General features: G+C 40.2%; 1 protein-coding gene across 2 annotated transcripts in view; it reads left to right on the forward strand.

Annotated features, from left to right (window-relative positions):
- Positions 1 to 18,850, forward strand: part of PRKCQ (protein kinase C theta) — a 122,407-nt gene that overhangs the window by 13,759 nt on the left and 89,798 nt on the right. For both annotated transcript variants that reach the window (XM_021696707.1, XM_021696708.2), the window contains exons 4-9: positions 1,405 to 1,567; positions 2,721 to 2,752; positions 2,848 to 2,933; positions 7,454 to 7,583; positions 11,013 to 11,122; positions 11,864 to 11,981. In XM_021696707.1, coding sequence (XP_021552382.1) covers positions 1,405 to 1,567; positions 2,721 to 2,752; positions 2,848 to 2,933; positions 7,454 to 7,583; positions 11,013 to 11,122; positions 11,864 to 11,981 — 639 coding nt within the window. The remainder of the gene's footprint in view (positions 1 to 1,404; positions 1,568 to 2,720; positions 2,753 to 2,847; positions 2,934 to 7,453; positions 7,584 to 11,012; positions 11,123 to 11,863; positions 11,982 to 18,850) is intronic.

Raw genomic sequence — 18,850 nt, forward strand, 5'->3', positions numbered from 1 at the left:
TGTCTCATCTGTGGAACTTTTTAGAGTTATTCGGAAGGCTCTCTATCTAAGAGTTTGGAGTTGCCATAGAACAGACCTGTGGACCACTGTAGAGAAAACATTAGTCATAAAATGAGGCCTGGGACTTGGATGAGTTCCTGGGGGAACAATGTGTTTCTAGTCTGGCCACTACTAAGGGTATGGAAAATAAAGTACCTTGGCAGGGACATTTGTCTCAAGTGTGTTGTCATACCACTGCCACTGCTTATCCAAAATGGAAGTAATTTAGTTTAAATATTGCTAGCTCTTTATATTTGTGAAATATGAGCCTCTTATTCTTGCTGAATCTCCATTTTTTTATGCTTGTAAAAATATAAGAAATATAAATAATCTAAGATACTTTCAAGCTATTTAAAAAATTATATTAGAAGTTACAATCACTAAATTATCCTTATTTTAGTAATGATAATTATTTTTTATGTTTATTTCTTGTTTACCATTTTATTCTCTCTTGCATGCTGGAGTTGTCATCACGCTTTTGAACCATGACTGCCTTGCTTTTGTGTGTTTTCTTTGGGTCTGGTCTTCAGCCAGGGAATCATTAGTATTCTCAGAATTCTACCAGCCTTTTAGAAAGATGTTATCTGGGCATGGGGTACCATGGACAGTGACTATCACAGTACCTTCACCAATATCCTGAGCCCAGAGTGAACTGAAGAAATGTGAATGTGATGATTTAATGTAGATGACTAGATAACATCCAGGATTACCTAGACATTAAAAAACAATTGCAGTCATCTATTAATTTCTGGCTTTTTCCACACTGACTGGTGTAGTCTATAAGTCTATAGCTGGTGCACCTGATTACTATGGACATCAGGAACCAGAGCATAAACAACTTTCCAAAGTTCTTTCACCCTCACACAGTCTGGTCAGCTCCCCTCAGTCTACTGGACGCTGCCCATAAACAACTAGACATAAAGCATCCTGGGAAATTTTTAAAAATGCTGTTTCTAAATTGCTGTCAGTAACCACATTATTCTCTAGAATTACAGGCAGAAAAGTATTTACCACTTCCTGCTTTTTCTGGCTGACTCATCATTGACAGTGAATAGGAGAGGTTGATAAATACTTTGAAAGTTCTGACCTCTGGTTTTAAAAACTGAAAGAGAATAGTTCAGCATAGTCAAAGAGGAGTGAGGGATTGAGCCAGTAATCCAATCTCATTGTTTCAACCGTATAGTAATACACCCTATGATAATTCTGTATTACAGAATTAAAGAAAGAAACTTAGTGCTATACCAACCTTAATAAGTACTTGGGGTTTTACTGGTTTCAATGCTTGCCTAATTACTTGTCTGTCTCCATCCTTTCCCCATTTCCCCACCCCGTCCACCCACTTTGTCCCTTGTCCTGTTCCTGCAGACACAAAGGACATGAGTGAATTTGAGACTGAAGGCTTCTTTGCTTTGCATCACCGCCGAGGAGCCATCAAACAGGCCAAAGTCCACCATGTCAAGTGCCATGAGTTCACCGCCACCTTTTTCCCACAACCCACATTTTGCTCTGTCTGCCATGAGTTTGTCTGGTACGGTAACTTGGCATTTCACTCCAAGCTTCAGCTTATGCATTTTGTCAGATCCTCTCAACCTGTCAGGCCTGGCATGCTCCACCTCAGGAGAGTGTGCTGGAATAAGCACTGCATGGAAGGATGAGGCTTAAAGAGTGTGATTCCATACAATATTTTCCTAATGTGACTCCTATAGAGCAAGGAAGCCAGTTCTAGCAAAAAAAGTTTTCAAGAACTTTAGCTTCTGATTAAATGGGGGCCACTGGGGGTAAGAGGGAAGGACAGAAGAGGGAAACATCTTTACTACTGGCACAGTTTTGCAGTTGAAACTTCTACCACCTTGATAGCCCAACTGTGCTGGTACTAATGTGTGCAAAAGGCAACACTTTTGCATTGGAGTTAATGGGTTTAGATGTTTACAGGGCTCTTGGGCATCTTAGCAGCCCTTAGCAGCCCGACAGAAATCGGTTCAAGCCTCAGTAAGCACATAGCAAAGGAGATGGGACCGCAGAGACTTGAAATGACTCCTGTCCCCATTCTCAGCCTCCTTGCCTCTTGATGGGGGTGTTCTTTTCTTTGGGCTACTTCAGAATCCATCAACTCACAACCCCAGTCTAACTAGGGTATCTAAAGGTCAAATAGACTTTTGATGGATTTCCACCAACTGTTTTCATTGACTGATTAGAATTGCCTTCCTTACTAATAGTGAGTGTTACTCAGGAATGGGTCTTAAGCTTCAGAATTTAGTAGTTGCAAATATTCTCAGATACTCAGAAAAAGGAAACAACGCATTGTACAGATGTCTTTGCTCATCTATATTGAGCTTAGAGAGACAATGAATTTTTAAGTGTAGGACATGGAAATTTGCTGCTAGGAGCCTGTGACGCATTTTCAGTCAGGTATTTTCATCTCTACATGCTTGTTTGGAAAAGACACAAATGAGAGGAGAAACAACAGTTCCTCATTTATTTATCAGACTTTTAACAAAACAGTTTAAAATAAAAAAACAAAGAACAACAATACGTGTTAACACTTTTGTTCAGTGACAGACCAGAGCCGCTGATCAGTGAATGCCCTGTGATAGTAGGAAGCTATGAGATTGTGTTTTAATGTTTATGGTGCTGCTGTTGACTCAAACATCCAAGTAAGTCAGACATGTGCTTTATTGCAGGGGTCTGAACAAACAAGGCTACCAGTGTCGACGTAAGTAAGAAGGATTTCTGTTGTATTATTGTCATTCTTCTTATTTCATTGTTCCTTAACTTCTGAAAATCTTAACTGCAATAATTTCTTTTCAGAGTGTAATGCGGCAATTCACAAGAAGTGTATCGATAAAGTTATAGCTAAGTGCACAGGATCAGCTATCAATAGCCGAGAAACCATGGTATGTGTTCAGGTTCCTCTTTCTGTCTGGAGTATGATAATTTTATCCTAACATTAAATTTGGAAGCCCACTAATTCTTTTTAGTATTGCTTGAGCTTGAATCCTTAAGCTGATCAATGAACATCAATCTCCCTGAAAACCCTTTTCTCTTCAATAATGATTATTACTGAGATCCAAAACTAGGGGATAAATATGAAAAGCAAAATAAGACTATCGATGACTCTACCTTTTCCAGAAAGGCATGATAGGAAGTGCCCAGAAATCATAGTTTTGGTCAATTATATGAAAACAACTCTTGTGGCATCTATAGCTAGAAGAGACAGTTAAGGAATAGAGGCAAATGGTGACAAAATGCAGATGTAAGCATTTACAAGGTTAGTATGAGATGTAACAGAAGTATAATTCTTATGCTGGGAGGCAAGTGTTTCTTTCATAATGAACTTTAAGGTACATGGCATGGGGACAGGTTAGATGTTACCCCATATTTAGTGTGTATCTAATACATGGAAGATACTATACTATGTACAATGCACAGCGGAGCACAATATAGACCTGGTTTTGCCTTTATAGACCTTACTGTAAAATTAGGGAAACACATAATTAACAAACAACAATGTATTGTTTCCATTTATATTAAATAACCAACAAGGTGTGATGATGGAGAAAAACTGAGTGACCTACTTAAACCGAAGATCAGGCCATCTCCCAGGAGAGCATTTAAGCTGAGAGCTAAGGGTGAAAGGAGCCAGCTGTATGAACAGCAAGAGGAAGCAGCCTCCAGACAGAAAAGGCCCCAAGGGGGAAAGACCATGTTCTAGGAACTGAAATGAGACCAGGCAGCTGGAACAGCAAGGGCAAGAGAGTGAACAGAATACGAAGTCGGGGGACTTGATAGGACCTAGATTAGATGGGTTTTTTTTTTTTTTTTTTAGACCCTGGAGAAGTGGTTGGGTTTTATTTGACCTATAGTGGGAAGCCCACTTGGTGACTGCTGTAGGGGAAATTGTGGGTTGAGGTATGAACATAAAAACCAGAGGTGACTGCAGAAGTCCCCCCAAGGGGGAAGGTTGATGGCTTGTACCAATATGGTAACAATGGAGATGGAACAAAGTGAGCAGATTTTCAGGTGATTTTCTTGTTAGAAATGACTGGATTTGTCAATGGATTGGAAGTGGAAAAGAAAAGAGAGGGAAATAAAGATGATGCCTAAGTTTCTGTCTTGAGCAGTGGGGAAGTGGCAGAAACATAACAATGAAAGACTGGAGGAGAAATTAATATTTCAGTTTTTGATAAGTCCAGCCAGAGATGCCTGTAGACATCCAAGTGGGAGGTATCAAGTGGACAATTTTACATGCAGTTGGAATTCACAGAAGCCAATAGACCAAATATATAAATTCCCCAAAGGAATCTAAAGTTACATGTTAGGTAGAAGAGAAGGAGTTTGTGATAAAGACTGACAATAAGAGTTCAGAGAGGGCTTTTCATATATTAAGAGTACATGAAGTTACAGAAACCAGAAAACAAAGGGGTCAATTGCGTTCAGTGTAGCTAAGATGTTGAGAAAAATGAGAACCACATGGAGATCTCCAGAGCCCTTGATCCAAGAAATTTCAGAGAATTGTAGAAGTGTTTGCTTCATTGACCAACACTGAGGGTTACTGAGAGTTGATAACATGAAAACAATTTATGTGCTAGTATTATCAAGCTCACTGAAGTAGAACAGTTGCTGAAAGGAGGTGAAACCCAAGGGATGGAAATACTCCCATAGCTAGAGAGAGAGGAGGGATGGATGAAGCTGGAGAGAAAGCGACAACCAAAACAGTCAAGGGGGAATAAGTTCACCCTTGGCAAGAGGGAAAGATGTCTAAAGCAGATGTGAAGATGGGTCTCTAATGGAAAGATGGATGGATCATCAATTGTAACAGAAAGGGAGGAGAAGATGGTTGCAGATGATCGCAGATTGTAGATTTGGGGGCAGGCAGTTGAGAGAGCTTCCCTTAGACAGCTTACCTTTGGTGTCATCTGAAGATTTGTGGGAAGGAAGAAGAGAAGGCAGCAAGTGGCTTTGAGGAGAAAGGATCTGTGAGAGAATTATCTCGGGATGGAAAAGCAAGGTGGTTAGAAAAGAGCAGTAGGATTGCTGAGGACAGTGGAAAGTCCACCTGAGTTTGAGGGGCCAGCCTGCCCAGGTGTGTGATTTTCTCCAGCCGAGGGGTAGGCACAGAGAAGGCAAATTGGTTGGGTTTTGTAGAGCAGAATTCTTTTAAAATTTAGAGTCGGAATGGGACAATCTCCTATTAAAAGTGACTCTGCTAAGGCTCAAAGAATTTATAGTTTGTCTGCAGTCAATCACCTATGATATAAGTAGCTGGGCTGGGACAAAATTTCAGATCTCAATCTCCCAGAGCAGTGTGATAGACTTTCCCCCCACCCCCAGTTTTATTAAGCAATAATTAGCATATATCACTGTATAAGTTTAAGGCATACAGCATGATGATTTGACTTACATATACTATGCAATGATCACCACGATCCATCATCTTATATAGATGCAATAAAAAGAGAAAACAAGATTTCTCCTTGTGATGAGAACTCTTAAGATCTACTCTCTTAACACCTTCCTTGTATATCACACAGCAGTGTTAGCTGTGGTCACTGTGTTGTACATTCTATCCCTAGGACTTATTTATCTTACAGCCAGAAGTACCTTTTGACCACCTTCCTCTACTTTCTCCTTCCTCCTAACCCCCCACCTCTGCAAACCACAAGTCTGATCCTTTTCTATGAGTGTGATTTGTTTTGTTTTGTTTTTTGGATTCCACATATAAGTGAGATCGTATAATATGTCTTTCTCTGACAAGTGTTGTGTTTGTTTAAATCCAATTGCCACCTCCCAGCCTGCCTCCCTGCTCTCTCTACTTGATGCCTTCAGTTTTCCTGGGAAAATCACTAATTACAAGAATGACAGTTAACCTCAATGGCTAATGTTCCCTGGAAATAGAATGAGAGCCACAAGTGCAATTTTAAATTTTCAGATATCCTCATATAAAAATTAAGGAGATAGTTTACATTATTTTTCTCATAAAAAGTCTTCAGAATCCAGTATGTACTTTATACTGATAGCATATTGTTTTACCACCTTGCAGGTACTCATTTGGCCCATGTGGCTAAGTGAATATCATATTGGAAAGTACAAATCCATAGTCTTTTCCAGACATATCTTGAACTATTTTGAGCTAGGTGTCAAGATTTGAGGTAGACGTCTTCCAGCCTGGACCTTGAACATAAATTGTTCATATTTGTATGGAAATGTTTACACAAAATGAGATCTGAAAATTATTTTTTCTTGGTTGAAAATGGCTAAAGTAAGTTCTGAGTAACGTTTAAACAATTCTAAACAGCTATTCTAATGACCCAATGCTGGCCAACGTGCTCGGTGGAAATATTAGATATATCACTGTTAATGAAAAAGGCTTCTTTGCTGTGCGCATTCCCAAAGAAACTGTTTAATAAAAAACTTCTGTGGAGATTATAAGTCTTAAGGAAAACTTTCTATGTTACACAAGAATATTGGTATCCTTACCAGGAATCAAACTTCATGATTTTGTTACTGTTGTTGCTCATGTGATATGTTTGGCTAAAGGAGAGAATTTCAACTCTGGAAAACAAAACAAAACAAAAAATCCTGTAATATATCAACCACCAGCATCCCTCTCTCATCTCCCTTCTCCCCATCCCCTAACTCATCACATTGACTTTGAGAGAAGAAAGGGGAATGACGGAAAGAGGATAGGCTGATTCTGACTTCAGGCTTATAGATGTCCCAGCTCACTTGCTAGCTGTGTGACCTAAACAAGTGTCTTGCCCTCTCTGTGCTTAACTTCCTCATTTAGCAAATGGGGATTCTAATAAATGCTCCTTTAAGGAGGTATTTGCAATATCACATGTGTAAAAAAGATAGTACATGTGACATACTTATCCATAGCACCTGGCAGGACCTGTTACCTGCTGCTCATCCCCTCCAGTCCATGTGTAATAGCTATGAAATGCTTCATACTTAGGCTTTTATACTAATAAACCCACAGTAGTGTTTCCTCTAGAGGAGGAATTATATAACATCTTCCAAAGGTTAGAGTCCTAGTTCTAGGTTGAAAAAGAAAAGGCAATATGTATACTAAATTAGGAAGGGCAGTGCAATGTTCACCCAGATCCCATTTAGATAATCCCAGTCCCATCTTCCTGAAGACGTTAGCCTCCCTGTGGGAATGCCTCAATACCTCAGCGTAGTCCTGGTTACTTGATATGTGTATAGCTCAAACATGCCCCTTGCCTGGAAGAGCTAATGGCTGCCTGCCTTCTTTAGCCATGGCTGTAAGGCTTGACAAGTAAAGCTTATGGCTTAAAGCACACATCATTCCAGTGTTTGTAGTGCTCTGTTAGTTATACTGGAGTAGCTGCTAAGATACCAGAGGTTGAGAACCAGGGACATGCGTATGGTCACACGTTCTCCCTTCTTTCAGTTCCACAAGGAGAGGTTCAAAATTGACATGCCGCATAGATTTAAAGTCTACAATTACAAAAGCCCGACCTTCTGTGAGCACTGTGGGACCCTGCTGTGGGGCCTGGCCAGGCAAGGACTCAAGTGTGATGGTGAGTCCAGTGGGAAATGAGCATGGGCCCTGGTACGGAACCCCTACAGGGTGGCTTTGCAGTTTTAATGGAGAGCACGAGGGGAAGAGGGAGCACAGAGGGTTGACTTCTCCAGCTAGCCCGGATGACCCTGAGATCATGAATGTGAAGTTCTCAGGACAACAGACCACTTTCTGCTCTTTTCCTCCCATTCCCAACACCATCATCCCGGGATCCCAGAGAAGTGCAAACCTGTTCAGTCTCAATGTCAAGTCTCCCAGCCTGTCATTGTACCTCACGCTGGGGAGAAAGGAAGATGGCACTTTTCCCGACTGGCCTCCCTCCCTGGGGCCTCCCTTTGTCTCCTGGTGTTCTGGGACTGCCCCTTCTGACCCTAGCAGTTCAAGCTATGCCCCCACTGTCGCTCTCCCTTACACCTTAAGATTCCCCCTGTAGCCCATCGAGGAGTAAGCCCGGCACATCTACTTGGCTGATGGATGGTCCTGCACATAGGCATTTGTGACTTAGACTGGAAGGTCAATGCCCAAAGTGTGCCAAGGAAGAAGCCCAGCCCTGCACTGACCATCATGTTCCCTCCTCTGATCTCTCCTTAAAGGCTGGCATTACAACAGAGCCTCATCGAGGTTTTCAGCTCTGGAAAGAGCAAAAAGCACTTTCTTACTCTAAAAGTTCAAACTGCTAAGGCAATAACCTTTAGAAACTGAGATGCTGTTATGCCAGGATTAGGCAGTAGGGAGGGAAGATTCCAGCAAGGCATTTCTGCCTTCTGAGTGGGGGTGAGGGTGGGGCAGGGCCAGACAGACATGCAAAAAGGAAGGCATCCTGCTGCAGCAGAGGCCTTTCTATTTCGAATTATTAAATATGGAAGCCACTTTGTTTTTTTCTTGGCCGCTCCATTTTGTTTTATGCCACTGGCTTAATCTTTGGCAGTTCTTATCTTTTAAGTGATAAAGGTGAAGGTCACCTTCAACAGCCTTCTCTTCCTCATCGCCATTGTGCTCATGTGTCTCGTGAAGTCTGGAGTGGCATCTTAGTGGAGACGGGGAGGGTTAGGTTTTCAAACCATTGCTGAAGGCAAAACCCACATGCAGTGAAAATTCACCTTAATAATCCCTCTAGGAAGACCACTGTGCACCTTGCTCTCTACACCTGTTCAAGAGCTCACAGGTGGGCCTGGTACTCTATGGAGTATCTTTATCTTTAGGAGTTCATAGGTAAGAAGTTATTTCAGAATTGAACGAGCAGGCATGAATAATCAGAGCCCCTCTAATGGTTCCCCGAATCCTCTGATGGTCTTCCTCAGAGTGCAAATTCCTTTTCCCCAGAGCCTGAGCGCCCCACCTGCCCAGTGGTGCCAACAGCCCAACGATGCCTCTGAGCTTAGAACCTCCACAAGGGTTCCTTGCCATTGTTTCACGGCCCACACACCTGCTCTGTTCCATCCCCCCTAACATTCTTTCTCCCCGGTCCCTTCTCTTTCCCTCTCTCCCCTTGCCTCCTGCACGCCAGGCAGCCCTTCTCCTCTCACCCCTCCTCTCCTCTCCCCTTTCCTCCCCTCCCTTTCCTCCCCAACACCCTCTGCTCTTGAGGCTGACACCTGCAGACATCACTGTGTCCTTGCCCCACCCCATGCCCTTGACTTTACCTCCCCTTCCAATCTACTCTTTGGGTTCTGTTCCTCTGCCTTGGCCCTGCTCTTTCTGTCTTGTTCTCTTCTAAGCCACCTTCCTAAATAGGGCCTCCCTTCATTTTAACTCTGTCCTTTTCTCTCTCCACTTGAATTCCCATGAAAATCATCATCCAAAGGGACTGTTTGCACTCACAGAGATCAAGTTATCACCTAATAGGTTAGTAACAGAGACATATGACATTATCATAGTGGGAATGGGGCCTGCCTTCACGCGAGTGTGTCCGAGACAAGCTTATCCAGCTACCATGTTAAAAAAACAAAGTGAAACTCTCCAACGCCTCACACTCAGTCCTTGCTCATTGCTTCCCTTTGGCTTGTGGTAGTGAGTAAAGAAATGCAACTGAGGGCTTCCCAATGTGCAACTTGCATCAACAAGTCCAGTATGACTTGCATCAACAAGTCATGCTAAATTCAGATGAGCAGAGAGCCCTCATCAGCAGCATCGTTACTATATTAAAGACTTTAGATATACGTAGAAGATTTCACTTAGAATGGATTTGGGTTATATCATTGCATTTATGCTGGGACAAGTACTGGTCTCTACTTACACAGAAAATGCTGTTTTATTTTGTTTTATTATGAATTCTCTGAGAAGAGTAAGCTAGTTAAAACTAAAGGCTGAAGCCTGATAAAATTTCACTTAAATATTTTAAAACATATCTCATTCGAATAAATGATGAAGATGAAATAGAAGCTGTATTTGTTGAGTACCTATTTGATGCCTATCACTGTGCTAAGTTCTTTGCACACAAATGGGCTAATAAACAGGTTGAGGGTAAAAGTGCATTATTTTATAGCCTTTCCTGCCTAATGCCTTATAATAATCCCTATGAATAGACCTTGATATAATGAAATAGGACTTGAGAATACAATTCTATCAGCCAGAGTTTGGAAATCTTAAGTTAGATTTTTTTTTTATTGTAATGGCAATGTTTCATAAGCAGAATTTTAATATTCTAAACTAACAACATGAAGTAGTAGTTGTCTTTATACAGATGAACATGTGCACACACATCCCAATCCAAGAAAGCTCACGGGATCACAGTAAGTGGAGGGTGGACCTTTACTGTGCTATTTTCAGAACTAATGAATCAGAATATTCCCCCAGAATCACAGGTCTGTGTAGATCATTTGGTTGAACTAGCCCTGCCATAGGGTGAGGATGAGGTCTCCAGGATACTTTCTGTCCTCCCACTCCTGCCCCTAAGCACAGACCACCCCCACCATTTCCATTTCAGTTCTGCAGGCTGAGGTTGCTCCCTGGGCTTCAACTCAGAGGGGAGAGAAGCTCCTTGCAGTCCATGTGAGGAAGGGGATGCTTGGACTCCAGTCCAGAGTGAGAGTAAATCACCTCGCATCCAGGCATTGCACCTTCCCTCCAGAGAGGGCCTGAATCATGTTTTTCTCTCAGCAGGGGCACAGTGTAAATGCATACTGACAGCAGCCTTCCTCCCCTATCAGCAAGGCTCTGGTTCTTACTCAAGTGGGCGTCATTCCCCAGCATCACATCGAGGAATGTCTGGCCTGTGTATGTAGTCTTGGGAAGAGGAGGTAGATGCATAGTGGCATCATAAAAGTGCTGCCCTCATTTATTTGAATGCAGTGTCTCCTCCTGCTGGGAAGATGGCTCCAGGGATTTGCCAGTTGTCCCTCAACATATGCGTACCTAAAACAGTCCTGTGCAAAGTCCACTCAGTGAGTTCTGTTGCTCTTGCTCAGCATGTCTTTCTCCTTTTCAGCATGTGGCATGAACGTACATCACAGATGCCAGACAAAGGTGGCCAACCTTTGTGGCATAAACCAGAAGCTAATGGCTGAAGCGCTGGCAATGATTGAGAGCACTCAACAGGTAGGAAAGGGGTTTAGGTTGAGTTCCTGCAATTTCAGCTCAGCAAGGACTACTCCAGTCCTTTTGCCCTTTGAGCTGTGGGACAATGTGGAGCCTGTTCCTGAGCACTTGTCTTGACTCTGACTTTCATCCTCATACGCATATCCCCACTTTGAGATATTTATTTATTTAATGCATTTGAACTGCATAGATCTTTATAAGATCTTAAATTCTTTGTGGAAGGAGCAGGGGCAGAAACAAATTCATTAAAATTATTGAGGATTCATTACCAGCTTTATACCTATATACTTGCTAGAATCATCCCTAAAATGTGCACAGAACACGGAGTCCAGGGCAACTTTTGCCTTGCCATTTACTCACGTGCACAGCACTAGCATGTTGAACTTACATATCCAAGAACAAACCCTCTTCAAGTCCTGGTGTTGGTTATGTAAGTCTTTTTCCATCCATTGACCCTCCATTCTTATTTGTGACTGAATGATGTAGAGACCATAGGAGAAACCAGTTAGCCCCCTGGAAAAATATGAAGGAAGTGAATATGTTCTGCTGGTGCATAAAATACAGTAGATAGACTCCTACAGCGTATGGGATCCTAAAAGAGTGCTAAAGGAAAGAAGAATGTTTGTTATCTAATGCATTTAGGAATCTTAAATGGATCTCATCCCCAAGGGCAGTAGGCTGAGCTGTCCTAGCAGGAGTGGGTGGGTGGGTGAGTGGTCTGACTCTTTGTTTATAATCTAGGCTCGCTGCTTAAGAGACACTGAACACATCTTCAGGGAAGGTCCAGTTGAAATTGGTCTCCCATGCTCCATAAAAGGTGAAGCAGGGCTGCCATGTGTACCAGCACCTGGGAAAAAAGGTAGCTATCCTGATCCTCAGTAGAATCATGGTCCATAATTAATCTTGGTCAACCTTAACCTGAGTCCTCTGCCTTTAAATTCTCCATTTACCTGGTCTGATAGGTAAGAGGCTCCTACTTCTTGGAAGTGACACCAAAATGTGCCCCGTTGGGAAACCTTTGTAAGAGGGTGGGAAGTGGGGGCAGGGAGAAAATGGGATAGGTCTGTAGTAAAGAACTGCAAATGTTTCCTTAGAATTTTAGAATGTTACTTCCTGTCACTGTAAAAGGTTTTGCAAAAATAAATCTACCATAAATCTCAATGCCACAGGAGAAAAGGAAATTTAAGAGTAGAAAGGGGAAGAATAGTGGGGCCTCAACATTTATCATTATGGAAATTTATCCAGCCTACTTTCTGAAAGTAGTTCATGAGAGGATATGCCTACATGAATCTGGGAACTGAATAATTTCAGCATACATTATAAAATACAGGTTTTCCCCACTATCCTAAAGTATAGTATTTCTGTGAAAACTTTCTTTTAATTGAAGTATAATTAATATACAGTATTGCTTAGTTTCAGGTGTACAACATATTGATTCAACAGTTCTGTATATTACTCAATGCTCATCTGTCACCATACAATGTTACTACAGTATTATTGACTATATTCCCTATGCCGTACTTTTTATCTCTGTGACTTATTTATTTTGTAACTGGAAGTTTATACCTCTTAATCCCCTTTATTTCACCTGCTTCCCCACCCACTCTTTTGGCAAGCACCAGTTCTCTATATTTAAGAATGTTTGGTTTGGTTTTGTTTTTTAGATTCCACATATAAGTGAAATTGTATGATATTTGTCTTTCTCTGTCTGACTTATTTCATTTACCATAATATCCTCCACATCCATTGTTGTCATAATGACAAGATCTCATTCCTTTTTATGGCTGAGTAATATTCCATTGTATATATACCACATCTTCTTTATGCATTCATCTGTTGATGGGCACTTGGACTGCTTCCATACTTTGGCTATTGTAAATAATACTGCAGTAAACATAGGAATGCATATATCTTTTTGAGTTAGTGTGTTCATTTTCTTTAGGTATATACCCAGTAGTGGAATTACCAGATCATATGGTAGTTCTATTTTTAATTTTTTGAGGAACCTCCATACTGTTTTCCACAGTGGCTATACCTGTTTGCATTCCCACCACCAATGCATGTGGGTTCCTTTTTCTCTGCCTCCTTGCCAACACTTGCTATTTCTTGTCTTTTTGATACTAGCCATTCTGATACCTCATTGTGGTTTTGATTTGCATTTCCCTGACGATTGATGATGTTCAGCATCTTTTCATGTGTCTGTTGGTCATCAATATGTCTTCTTTGGAAAAATGTCTGTTCAGGTCCTCTGCCCATTTTTTAATAGATTTTTTTTTTTGGTGCTGAGTTATGTAAGTTCTTTATATATTTTGGATATTAACCCCTTATCAGATATATCTTTTGCAAACACCTTCTTCCATTTACTAGGTTGTCTTTTTGTTTTGTTTATGGTTTCCTTTGCTGTGCAGAAGTTTTTTTATTTTGATGTAGTCCCGATACATTATTTTTGCTTTTGTTTTCCTTGCCCAGGAGACATATCCATAAACATGTTGCTAAGACTGATGTCCAAGAGATTACTGTCTGTGTCTTCTTTTAGGAGTTTTATGGTTTCAGGTCTCACACTTAGGTCTTAATCCATTGTGAGTTTTTTTTGTGTCTGGTGTAAGAAAGGGGTGCAGTTTTGTTCTTTTGCATGTAGCTGTCCAGTTTTCCCAGCAGCATTTGTTGAAAGGACTGTTTAAAAAAAAAGAAAGAAAAGACTGTTTTTTCCCCATTGATTATTCTTGCCTCTTTTGTCATAAATTAATTGACCATATAGGTATAGGTTTATTTCTGGACCCTCTATTCTGTTTTATTGATCTACATGTCTGTTTTGGTGTGAGTACCAAACTTTTGATTATTCTAGCTTTGTAGTGTATCTTGAAGTCTGGGATTGTGATCTCCAGCTTTGTTCTTCCTCAAGATTGCCTTGGCTATTCTAGGTCTTTTGTGATTCCATACAGATTTTAATATTATTTGTCCTAGGTCTGTGAAAAATGCTGTTCGTGTATTGATTGGGATTACACTGAATCTGTAGATTGCTTTGGGTAGTATGGATATTTTAACGATGTTAATTGTTCCAATCCATCAGCACAGAACATCTTTCCATTTGTTTTTGTCATCTTCAATTTCTTCAATCAGTGTTTTATAGTTTTCAGAGTAAATGTTTCACCTCCGTGGTTAAGTTTATTCGTAAGTATTTTATTCTTTTTGATGCAATTGTAAATGGGATTGTTTTCTTAATTTCTCTTTCCACTACTTTGTTATTAGTGTATAGAAATGCAACAGATTTCTGTATATTAATTTTGCATTTTTTGACTTTCCTTTCATTAGTTCTAATAATATTTGGGGGCCGTCTTTAGGGTTTTCTAAATATAATATGTCATTTGCAAATAGTGACAGTTTTACTTCTTCCTTATCAATTTGGGTGGTGTTTATTCCTTTTTCTTTTCTGATGGCTGCAGCTAGGACTTTCACTACTGTATGGAATTAAAGTGGCTTGAGTGGACATCCTTATCTTGTCCTGACCTCGAGAAAAAGTTTTTAGTTCTTCACCATTGAGTATGATGTTAGCTGTGGGTTTGTCATGTGTGGTCTTTATTACGTTGAGGTGTTCCCTCTAAGCCCACTTTGTTGAGAGTTTTTATCATGAATGAATGTTGTATTTTGTCAAATGCTTTTTCTGCATCTGTTGAGATGACCATGTGGTTTTTATCCTTCCTCTTGTTAATGCGGTATGTCCCATTGATTGGTTTGTAAATATTGAACTACTCTTGCATCCTTGGAATAAAAGCCACTTGATTGTGGTAAATGATTTTTTTAATGTATTGCTGAATTCAGTTTGCTAATATTTTTTGAAGATTTTTACATCTAAGTTAATCAGAGATATTGGCCTACAGTTTTCTTTTTTGGTAGCATCTTTGCCTGGTTTTGGTATCAGGGTAATCCTGGCCTCAATGAATGAATTGGGAAGTTTTCCTTCTTGTATTTTTGGAATAGTTTGAGATGAATAGGTATTAACTCTTATTTAAGTGTTTGGTAGAATTCCCCTGAAAGCCATCTGGTCCTGGTGTTTTGTTGAGAGTTTTTGATTACTGATTCAATATGATTGATTACTAGTAATCAATCAGTCTGTTCAGATTTTGTATATCCTCAAGATTCAATCTTAGAATAAATTTCTAGGAATTTATCCATTTCTTCTAGGTTGTCCAATTTGGTGGCACTCCATTTTTCATAATTTTTTTTTTATAATCCTTTGTATATCTGTGGTTAAGGTTGTTATTCTCCCCCTTCATTTGATTTTGAGTCTTCTTTTTTCCTGATGATTGTGACTAAAGGTTTTTCAATTTTGTTTACCTTTTCAAAGAACCATCTCTTGGTTTCATTGAATTTTTTATTGCTTTTTAGTTTCTATTTCATCTCTAATCTTTATTATTTCCTTCCTTCTACTATCTTTGGGCCATAGCAAAAGCACTTCTAAGAGGGAACTTTATAGCAATACAGGGCTACCTCAAGAAATAAGAAAAATCCCAAATAAACAACCCAACCTTACACCTAAAGGAGCTAGAAAAACAAAAACAAACAAAGCCCAAAGATTTTAGATCATTGTCTTTTTGTTTTTATTTGTCTCCATGTATTTTCTGATTTCCTCTTTGAGTTGTTGACCCATTTGTTGTTTATGAGCATGTCCTTTAGCTCTATGTGTATGTTTTTTCCAGATTATTTTCTTGTAATTGATTTCCAGTTTCATACCATTGTGGTTGGAATGGAGGCTTGATATGACTTCAGTATCCTTAAATTTATTGACATTTTTTTGTGGCCTAACATGTGACATATTCTAGAGAATGTCCCATGTGTGCTTGAAAAGAATGTGTATTCTGCTGTTTGGGGATGGAGTGTTCTGTATATATCTGTTAGGTCCATCTGCTCTAATATGTTGTTCAAAGCCACCATTTCCTTATTGACCTTCTGTGTGGATATTTATCCATTGATGTAAGTGGTGTATTAAAATCCCCTACTATTATTGTATTACTGTCCATTTCTCCCTTTACATATGTTAATATTTGCTTTATATAATTTGGTACTCCAATGTTGGGTGCATAAATATTCACAATTTTATGTCCTCTTGGATCGATTCCATTATCATTCTGTAGTACCATTCTTTGTCTCCTGATACAGTCTTTGTCTTAAAGGCTATTTTGTCTGATATAAGTATTGCTACCCCAGCCTTTTTTTTTTTTTCTTCTGTTTGCATGGCATATGTTTTCCCAGTCTTTCATTTTCAGTCTGTATGTGTCTTTAGGTCTGAAGTGAGTCTCTTGTAGGCAGCATATAGATGGGTCTTGTTTTTTTGTTTTTTTGGGTTTTTTTAAAGATTTTATTTATTTATTTGACAGAGAGAGAGACACAGCGAGAGAGGGAACACAAGCAGGGGGAGTGGGAGAGGGAGAAGCAGGCTTCCCGCCGAGCAGGGAGCCCGATGCGGGGCTCGATCCCAGGACCCTGGGATCATGACCTGAGCCGAAGGCAGACGCTTAACGACTGAGCCACCCAGGCGCCCCGGGTCTTGTTTTTTTATCCATTCAGGCATGCTATGACTTTTGATTGGAGCGTTTAATACATTTATCTTTAAGGTAATTATTGATAGGTTTGTACTTATAGCCATTTTGTTAATTGTTTTCTAGCTGTTTTTGTAGTTTTTCTCTATTTTCTTTTTTCTTTCCTCCATTACTCTCTTTCATTGTGATTTGATGCCTTTCTTTAGTGTTATGCGTGGATTCCTTTCTCTTTCTTTTTTGTGTATCTATTATAGGCTTTTGATTTGTGTTTACCATTGGGTTCCTATATAACCTCTTATGTGAACAGCAGTCTATATTATGTTGATGGTCACTTAAGTTCAAACACATTCTAAAAGTACTAAATTCTTACTCCTCCCCCACCTGTTATGTATATGATATCATATTTTACATCTTTTCATTTTGTGAATACCTTGACTCATTTTTGTAGATATAACTGATTTTACTACTTTTGTGTTCTAACCACCATACTGGCTTTATAGTAATTAATCTACTACCTTTAATATATGTTTGCTCTTACCAGTGAAATTTTTTCCTTTCATAGTTTTCTTCTAATTATGGCCTTTTCTTTTCACTTGAAGAATTCCCCTTAGCATTTGTTATAAAGCTGGTGTAGTGGTGATGAACTCCTTTAACTTTAGTTTGTCTGGGAAACTCTCTATCTCTCCTTCTATTCTGAATGATAGCCTTGCTGGATAGACTACTCTTGGTTGCAGGTTTTCTTCTTTCAACACTTTGAATATATCATGCCACTCTCTCTGGCCTGCAACATTTCTGCTGAAAAATCAGCTATAGCCTTATGGGATTTCCCTTGTTTGTAACTGTTTTCTTTTCTCTTGCTGCTTTTAAGATTTCTCTCTTTATCATTATTTTTTGCCATTTTAATCATTATGTGTCTTGTTGTGGACCTCCTTGGGTTCATCTTATTTGGGGCTCTCTGTGCCTCCTGGGCTTGAATGCCTATTTTTCCCCCAGATTAGGGAAGTTTTCAGCTATTATTTCTTCAAATAAATTTTCTGTCCCCCTTTCTCTCTCCTCTTTCTGGGATCCCTACAATGCGAATGTTATTATTCTTGATGGTGTTGCCGAGTTCCCTAACTTATTCTTATATTTTGTTATTCTTTTTTCTTTTTGCTGTTCAGCTTGGTTCCTTTCTATTACTCTCTTTTTTTCAGATTGCTGATCTGTTTTTCTGCATTCTCTAATCTGCTGTTGATTCCCTCTAGTGTATTTTTATTTTAGTTATTGTATTCTAAAGCTCTGACTGGTTCTTTATTTATATTTTTTATCTCTTTGATCAAGTTCTCACTGAGATCATGCACTGTTTTCTCAAGTCTGGGTGTATCTTTATGACTACTACTTTGAATTCTTTATCAAGAAAATTGGTTATCTCCATTTCATTTAACTCTTTCACTGTGATTTTGTCTTGTTCTTTCATTTGAGATAGCTCTCTGTCTCATTTTGTCTATCTGTGTTTGTTTCTGTGTATTAGGTAATTCAGCTACGTCTCCTGGTCTTGAAAGTAGTGACCTTGATGAGAAGAGGTCCTATGGTGTCATGAAGTGCAGTCCCCCTGGTCATCATAATTAGGAGCTCTAGAGGTGTCCCTGGCTGGACTGCATGTACCTTACTGGGGAGGCTGAGCCATAATTGCCTTCAGCCCAGCAGGCTGCACTGACCCACTTTGCCTGCTATGGGTGCACAGGGCAGGGTTTCTTCCCCAAGCTATTGAGGGGCCTGTCTAAAGCCACTGTGGGGCTGTTGGTGGGTGGGACCAGCAGCGAGCCTATCTAGAGTTAGCCTTTCTGCCACAGCTGCAGGTACACTGAGTGGCAGGGATTGCTCCCTGCACAGCCAGCTGAGACTGAGTTGTTGGAACAAGGGGTGCACTGGTGTGTGAAGTTATCTCCCCTGTGCCCCAGATGGGGAGAAACTTCGGAGTGGTACTGGTCCCTACTGGGGTTTCTTGTGGGGTGTGGTGGGGCAAGAACTGCTTTGGAGAGATGCCTGCTGAGGTGGGCAGATTGAATGGGGCAGGTCCACAGGTGATTGCTGGGGCAGAGCATGTGGTGCTAGCAAGGTAGATGGCTCTCACAACCATCTGGCTATCTTGGCTTGGGAAGGGAAAGAGAAACGGTGTCCGCCAACAGTTTTGTTCCCAGAGAAATCTCCT

The sequence above is a fragment of the Neomonachus schauinslandi genome, chromosome 5 (genome assembly GCF_002201575.2).
Source record: "Neomonachus schauinslandi chromosome 5, ASM220157v2, whole genome shotgun sequence".
NCBI lineage: Eukaryota > Metazoa > Chordata > Mammalia > Carnivora > Phocidae > Neomonachus > Neomonachus schauinslandi.